Below are 8,650 nucleotides of genomic sequence, written 5' to 3'. Positions count from 1 at the left end.
TTATTATTTATTTACCACAAGTAAAGGTCAGGAATTGTTATCTTTCTTTTAAATTTTTTTTACTGTTTCACTTCATTACTGCTGTGTATGTGCTCCATGTGAGTGACGTAGGTGCTTATGTAGGTGGGTTCCGACTTACGGCGAAAATCATGTTATGTCGCGCCATAGGAACGGATCTCCAACGTAACCCGAGGACCTACTGTACTTTCAAAAGTTCATTTGTAAGTAGATCAATACTTGGAACTTGAAGGGTATTTCCTCATTGACAATTATTAGGCTTACAGATAGATTTAATCCATAATGGAACTTTCAAAATCAGTAAACACCATGTACACTAGCTTGGGACAAGGCCCTCTGCCAGGTGCTTTCATAGGTATTAGGTCAATTACTTCTTATACAACCCTGAATGGAAAGTATATTCGTTCCATTTGACAGATGAAAGAAATGGAGTGTGATGTGTCTTGGCTAAAGTCACACAACTATGATATTAAAGGGCCACATTTAAACCTAAGTCTTCTGACTCGAATTTCTACAACATTTCAGTGGTATTATTTTATTGATTTTATGAGCAATTTAACCACTAAGTAGAACTAACATTCTTTGGGAAAAGACAGCCATAATTCTAGCTTCAGCCAATGCTGATAAAGGGTTTTGCTGCAGGGGTGGGTGGTATGGAGAGATGGCAATGGGAACTCATAGTCTGAGCAAGGTAGGAGGCCTGGGGAAGCTGAGGTCTCCTGCCGGCTCCACCCCAGGGAATGCTCTCAATATTAAGTCAGGTCCTACTCTCTTCCTTTCTTTTATATCTTGTGAATCCTGGTTGGGTTAATTCTGTTACAACAACCTATTGGCTCTGGACCAAATTTTCTGTCTTCTTTGTTCCATTACTAAACAAATTGCACTTTTGTTGCTTTCCCGATTTTTATGTCTCCCTCTGTGATTGCCTTAGAATTTTAGTGTAAGTAGCAATGGGAAATCAAAAAGAGTAATAAAATACCATGTTGCCAATTTTGTCATTTTTGACATTAGCACATAAGAGGAAGTCGGAGTCTTTAAGTATAGAAGAAACTGAATTTTATTTACATTCTGGAGAATTATGCGGATACGGGCAATTCTGTGCATTCCACACAGAATCTATGAGAGAGGGAAACAAAGCAAGACAGGCTGGGGCCATTGCCCAGGAGACCAATTTGAGTAGCAGTGGTAACTCCCACCTCCAGCCCAACCACCAGTTCTGCCACTAACACCAAGAACTCAGGCCAGATGTGTGGAAAGTGGAGATGAATTAAAAAGTGAAAGACAGCAAGTCAGGAAAGTTCTAAACGGAAGAGGGAGAAAGGGGAGAAGAGAAGTTCCTGTGGTCACTGACTCACTTGGATGGTGGGAGAATCAAATCAGAGCCTGTGTTCAAAAAAAATACCCAGGCTCCTAGACCAAAGATTGTGTTTTGTGATCCTCATCTCTTATCAAGGCACACTTATAATGGAAGACAAGAAATTATTAGAGGAAGTAGCAAGGCTTTAAGATTATACACCAGTATTGTTAATACTTGTTGAATACAAACCCAATTCTATTTCTTAACTTTCATTCTTACTTTCACAGCTAATAGATTTTTAAAAAATATACTTTTATTGATTTCAGAGAGGAAGGGAAAGGGAGAGAGAGATAGAAACATCAATGATGGGAGAGAATCGTTGATCGGCTGCCTCCTACATGCCCCCCACTGGGGATCGAGCCCACAACCCAGGCATGTGCCCTTGACCAGAATCAAACCCACGACCCTTCAGTCTGTACGCTGATGCTCTATCCACTGAGCCAAGCTGGCTAGGGCACTAATAGATTTTTTTAAAGTACACAAGAAAGTAACATTATTGAAACCTTTAAGCTTTAAAGAAAGCCTTTCATTTATTATCTAAAAGACATACATGACAAGTCTTCTATAAAATAAAAGACAACTAGCAGAATAGGAATAACGTTTTATAGCATCATTTTCTCTTCTGAACAGGTAAAGCCAACACTGCTTAGGTTATTTTGAGATAATAAATGCCATCTCATCTTTCTCGGTATGCATCAACCTATCTAATTAACCAGCAGCACTAGTAATTCCGATGGTTGTATTCTTCCTGTGAGAAGGTAATTGTGTATTGCCATCCCAGATGTCTCTAAGACTATAGTTTGTTTGCTTGTTTTGTTAATCCTCACCCTAGGACATTTTTCCCATTGATTTTTAGAGAGAGTGGGAGGAAGGGGGGAGGGGGGACGGAAAGAGAGAGACATCGATGTGAGAGAGACACATTGATTAGTTGCCTCCCGCAGGCTCCAAGTTCCAGGCCGGGGATCAAACCTGCAACCCAGGTATGAGTGGGGGGGGACGGAAAGGGAGAGACATCAATGTGAGAGAGACACATTGACTAGTTGCCTCCCGCAGGCTCCAAGTTCCAGGCCGGGGATCAAACCTGCAACCCAGGTACGAGCCCTGGACAGGAAATCAAACCCACAACCCTATGGTCCGCAGGCCGACGCTCTAACTACTGAGCCAAATGGGCCAGGACTTTAAGACTATAGTTTTATATTTCAGAGTTAATGATTAATGAGAAGCCAGCATGAGAAATGTGATTTGCATTGCTCCAAAGTGCTTGCCTAATTGAGGTGCTGTTAACAATATCCAGTGAGATTATTTCCTGGCACCAATATTTTCCTGAAGTGCCTATCAGACCTATATCTTGCGTTGGAATCACAAAGCTGCTTGGCCACTACGTTATCCCATAGTGGAAAAGAGCGGGGAATGCATTTACTTTTCGCATCATTCCAGTCTGGAGAGTCAGGGGGCAATTTCCGCAGGTAGTCCTTCAGGAGCATCTCGTACCGAGGAATCCGCTGAACGGGCTCCAGCATGTGGTGCTGCAAGGTCAAGTTCCCACAGACCTTCTGTTTCTGTAATTAGAAAGGTTTGTAAAGAAAGATTTAAAAATTAGGTTAGCTAGTTGAAAAATGTAATACAGAGCTTTCATCAAGGGCAGTATCTCCCTACAAAGTACAGTCTATGTATCATCTGCATTAGATATAACTGCGGTACTATTAAAAATAGGAATTTTAAACCCCATCCGAATCTATGAAACTATGATTTTGAGGTTAGGGCCTGGGCATGTGCATTGGAATCCCTGATTCTTCCATTGCAGTTTGAGGACCACCAACCAAGGGTAAGAACAGAAAGGAAAATCAAGCAGCATTTTAAGCAAGAAAATTCCAGATTGCTGGCAACCACTTCAATTAGTCATTACAAGTCTGTGTGAGGTCATATTATTAAATCATACTGTAGAGATTTTCAAAAGAAGCATCTACTATTTAATGAGCTTCACTAAGAAAAATTTTATTAAATGATTTTGGACTCAGCAGAAACTATTTTATAATAAGGCCACCACAAACATCATTTCCTTTGAACTTAAAAAGACTACAGAGAATGACAAGATCTGATCATTTCATTATCTGTCAGAATTTTTCCATTTTTCATTAGGTCATGGCATTCTTTTCCATTAGAAACCAAACTCCTTAAATAGATTTTTTTTTTCTGCGTGAAATCGAGTCTATAGCATTTGTTTTCAATAAGCTGTTGACATAAGAAAGGGAAAAGATTCCTTAAAAAGTAAGATGTGTTCTTGTTCATATTAAACAAAGCATGAATCTTTTTAACATATTTATTCAACTCATAGCATGATTAAGGCAAGGTTATACAAGTCATATTAAGACACGGTTAGCAATTAAAGCAAACAAGAAACCAAAGGCTTCACAGAGAAAGGAACATTTAACCTGAACTTGGATGAGGGCAGGCTTTGGGTGGGAAGGCACTCGAGGAAGACCAGGAGGCAAATGAAGATAGAGGGACCTTGGAGAACAAGCCCAAGGCAGTGGGGCATGAAACATGGTCAATAAAAGGGAATAATGGAGTTTTGTTAGCAAATAATATATTTGTATGGAAACAGGATGAAGAAGAAATAGTAATCTGGTGTAATAATGTCCAACTGAGTGTAGTATTGTTTCAGGTTTTCATGCAGGGGAGTGATATCGTTAGAGGTCTACTAAGATCAGCCTACTGCAATATGGCTTTAGGAAGATGTGGGGAAGCTAGTTTGGAAGTCATTTTAGACCAGGAAATGTAAAAAGAGTATTGTAGACCAGGAAATGTAAAAAGAGCCTGAAATTAGCGTGGAAGCTGAGGGGTAATGGCTTTGCTTAATAAATATTAATGGGCCCTAACTGGTTTGGCTTGGTGGATTGAGCGTCAGCCTGCAGACTGAAGGGTCTCAGGTTCGATTCCAGTCAAGGGCATGTACCTTGGTTGCGGGCACAACCCCCGGGTGGGGAGTGTGCAGGAGGCAGCTGATCGATGTATCTCTCTCATTGATGTTTCTAACTCACTATCCCTCTCCCTTCCTCTCTGTAAAAAATCAATAAAATATATATTTTTAAAAATAATAAAAATAAATAAATAAATATTGTTATAAGTTTAGTGATCTCTTTTGACTTTCTCTAACAAACATATTACACACACACACACACATCAGAGAAAATATTACTGATCCCAAAATTTGTACATAAAGAAACTGTGGCTTAGGAGAGTTAGGACAGCTTTCTGAGGTAAAATGATTGTAAGTGGCAGGCGAGGATTCTAAATTAGGTTAGCTGATTCTCAACCCATTGCGCCTTTCACAGTCTCATCATTTCCTCATAATATGGAGATGACAGACATTGTAGAGACAGATTTCTGATTTGGTAAAATAATGACCACCATCACCAGCATCGTGCAGTGAGCACTTATTATGCAACAAGCTCCATGGTAAGCACCTTAGATACAGTATCGCCAGGCAAACAGAGAGAAGAGGAAACACAAAAGAGAGCAGTCAAGGAGCACAGAATTCCCAACCCCAGAAACGTATGTGATCTAAAGAATTTTTAAAAAATATTTAAACTCTGACACAGAATAGTTATTAACAACTTCGACTAGAGAATCAAATAGAAATTACTATGGTATTATTAAAATGTATTATTCAGGTGTCACAAAAAATTAAAAAAAAATTTTTTAATCATATAAAGTCACAAAAAAATCCAGAATAATTATATTTCTAAAATATCAGAATTTATAACAATCATTCTTTTTAAACAATGTTCTTATTGATTTTAAAGAGAGGGAGGGAGACAGAAATATCAATGAGAGAAAAACTATAACCATCATCTATATATTGTTGGGGGTAACCAGGCCTGCAGGGGAGGGCCATTGGGGGCAACCAGGCCAGCAGGGGAGGGCAATTGGGGCATTAGGCAGGGAGACAGGTGAGTGGTTAGGAGCCAGTGGTCCTGGATTGTAAGAGGGATGTCCGACTGGATCGGGCCTAAACCGGCAGTCGGACATCCCCCAAGGGGTCCTGGATTGGAGAGGGTGCAGGCTGGGCTGAGGGGACCCCCCCCCTCCTGTGCACAAATTTTGTGCACCAGGCCTCTAGTTCTTTATATTCACTTCTATTCATTTCAACATTTCAACCTCTGAAAGAAAGCAAGAGAGGCACAGAACTAAATGGGAATTCACTTTGTAATTTACATGGATCCTAATAAAAGCACTCTCTTGCTCTCAAAAGCAAATGGAGAATTTACTGCTCAACACATGGCCTATGCTCAATATTTTAATTTTGCAGAGATGGTTTTTACATAATTCAGAGTTGAAGGAATTTGGCTAGGTATCTCAAACAGATATCACAATCTAAATTTTATATCTAGAAACTTTATGATTTGGACAGAACAACTGCTGCATAGCCTTAAACAAAAGAGTCATATTACCTGAATTTCTTCAACTACTGATTTGAACTGGGGAATACGCTCTGTCATGTTTTTAACCAATTCCATTGCGTTATCAAATCCTTTCACATATTCTCCATACATCTTAAGGAATGGTGCCAATTTCTGGAGGATGTCACCAATTCTAGGAGTAGTTTCCCTGTATAAAATATAGAAACAAGTCATTAAGATTTTTTATAGAATGAGTGAATTAACAGGACTTCAAAAGAAGTTATCACCTTTCTACACACACCCTATACTTAATCGGATTCACTCTGCTATGAGATTGGTAGAGAATGAAGGAAGGTAGAGAATTAAACAAAGTTTAGGAATGAAGTAGTAAAAAGCGATACTAAGAAAATCTTCAAACTCCATATAACTCATAACATTGTATCTTCACTAGTAAAAACAGTTTGAAGAGATGAAACCCTTTTAAAGTTGAAAACGTACACCTTCTATTATTGGTCTATAGCATAAAAATTTAGCCCAAATATTTGGCTACAGCTCTGTGTAACATAAATATTTCAATTTAAAAGCTGAATAACACAGCATCTAGTATGACTGCCTTAGACATATCATTTGCTATCTACTCCTTACCATTCTTGCATTCGTTTCTCCAGTTCTGGCAATAGGAATTTACTATGGAAGGCATTTATTGATGAAATATTAGAAAAGATTTTATTCACCATCTCTGCTGGAAATGAGCCTCGATTGGCCTCTTCCAATAGTCTGCAATAAAATACCTGAATAAGAGAATAGAGCAAACATTACTTCAAATTTATTGGTTTACCACCTGGCACTGTGCTATGCACATAGTAGGTTCTTTAACAACTTTTTGTTGAATAAATGGAAAAGTTCATGGTTCAAGAAATCAATCATTTTTGAACTACAGGACTGAGGATGTACTTTGGTTAAGAAGAACCAGGAATTAGAATTAGGAAACTTTGCCTCTTTTTGTGGGATGTTAACCATTTTTGTGCCAGAGAATTTCCAACTGAGGTTAACAGAATTTACCCTTCGAATCCATAAGTAGAATTAAGAGATTAAAAAAAAAACAAACTTTACATACACCTCATAATTGTGGCATTTTCCACTCCTGTTTATGTTTTGAATGATTTTTATGTCCTTTACTATATATTGCCTTTACTGGTATTGTCATTTGTTGGCATACGTCTCTTTTTTTCTATTAAAACTACACAACTTGGGGAGGGAAGACATCATAATTTAGTTTCTATAGAAGAAAAGTACTTAAAAAATAACTGGTCAGTGGATGAAAAAAGAATATTTCAGTTCTCTAATGTTTTCCTACTTTTTAGTAAAAAGTGTCACAAAACTTCAAACACTGGTATTAGGACAAAAAAAATCTTCTCCTGCATATGGATAATAATAGGTATCATAAAGACAAAAAAAAAAAAATCTGCAATCTTAGCTATACTCCACTAGGGCTACTATACCTCTTGCCATTCTGTTAAATGTAGGCAGAAGGAGGTCTGGTCTTTCATAATGTCCAGATGGTTGTTAATTTTCTAAATTCCCCTCCACTGCATTTTCTTAAGGCAAAAAGAACACAAAATTATGTCCCTAGAGACTCCAATAGATAGGATATTGTAGTAATTAAGAGTCTAAACTTCTCTATCGTCAGCAACAATAGCTGAACAAGCTAATGTGGCTGGGGAAAAAAGATGGAGGACACATCCGATTTTTAAAAAAGACATATCTCCCTTATGGGAATAACTAAAAGTTTCAGGTCTGTGATCCCCGTGAAGAAAAAAGTTGTTTCAAAGATACAAACTCAAAATAACTTGATTGACATGGAGAAATTCTTTGGAAAGTTGCAAACTCATTATTTCAAAGAACACAGTGTTAACTCGGCCCCTGGGGGCTCACTGTAACAGGAACTCTAGGAACTGATGAGAGGGAGCATGCACAGGACAACCTGCTCCCATGAAGTTCCAGTTTTCCAATGGCAGAAGAGGACAATTCTTCTTACAGCTAATGCTCAAGCGTGGCAACTCTCTCTTCTAATAAGAGGAGTCTGTATTAGCAGACAATCTACCAATTATCTTGTTCTTTTATCACTGAAGCAGGATTAAGAGACCTTAGTTTTCAATAGTTACTCTTACAATACATTTTAAAGTGTTTTCACAGAATTAGAACAAATATTTACATGGAACCACAAAAGACCCCAAATAACCACAGCAATCTTGAGAAAGTAGAACAAAGTTGGAGGAATCACAATACGGGATATCAGACTATAATACAAGGCCATAGTAATCAAAACAGCAAGGTAGAGACTTATAGACCAATGGACCAGAATAGAGAGCCCAGAAATAAACCCACATCTTTCTAGTCAATTAATATTCGACAAAAGAGGCAAGAACATGCCATGGGGTAAAGATAGTCTATTCAAAAATATTGAAAACTGGACAGACACATGCAAAAAAAAAAAAAAATGAAACTAGACCACCTCTCACACCACACACAAGAATAAACTCAAAATAGATTAAAGACTTGGATGTTAGACTTGAAACCATAAAATCCTAGAAGAAAATATAGACAATAAAATCTCGGACATTTCTCTTAGCAATATTTTTTCTGATATATCTCCTTGGGCAGGGAAACAGAAAAAATAAACAAATGGGACTACATCAAGCTAAAAAGTTTTTGCACAGGAAAAGAAACCATCAGCAAAATAAAAAACAAACCACTGAATGGGAGAGCATATTACCAATAGTAACATCCAATAAGGCAGCAGTTCTCAATCTGTGGGTCGCGACCCCTTTAGGGGTCGAATGACCCTTTCACAGGGGTCGCCTAAGACCAT

General features: G+C 38.1%; 1 protein-coding gene across 1 annotated transcript in view; it reads right to left on the bottom strand.

Annotated features, from left to right (window-relative positions):
• Positions 1-8,650, bottom strand: part of FGD4 (FYVE, RhoGEF and PH domain containing 4) — a 109,479-nt gene that overhangs the window by 23,209 nt on the left and 77,620 nt on the right. Inside the window, exons 6-8 of the mRNA XM_014539219.1 lie at positions 6,424-6,569; positions 5,830-5,986; positions 2,796-2,934 (exon numbers count right to left, since the gene is read on the bottom strand). Coding sequence (XP_014394705.1) covers positions 2,796-2,934; positions 5,830-5,986; positions 6,424-6,569 — 442 coding nt within the window. The remainder of the gene's footprint in view (positions 1-2,795; positions 2,935-5,829; positions 5,987-6,423; positions 6,570-8,650) is intronic.

The sequence above is a fragment of the Myotis brandtii genome, unplaced genomic scaffold (genome assembly GCF_000412655.1).
Source record: "Myotis brandtii unplaced genomic scaffold, ASM41265v1 scaffold209, whole genome shotgun sequence".
In the NCBI taxonomy this organism is placed as follows: domain Eukaryota; kingdom Metazoa; phylum Chordata; class Mammalia; order Chiroptera; family Vespertilionidae; genus Myotis; species Myotis brandtii.
This window is presented reverse-complemented; position numbering and strand designations above follow the sequence as displayed.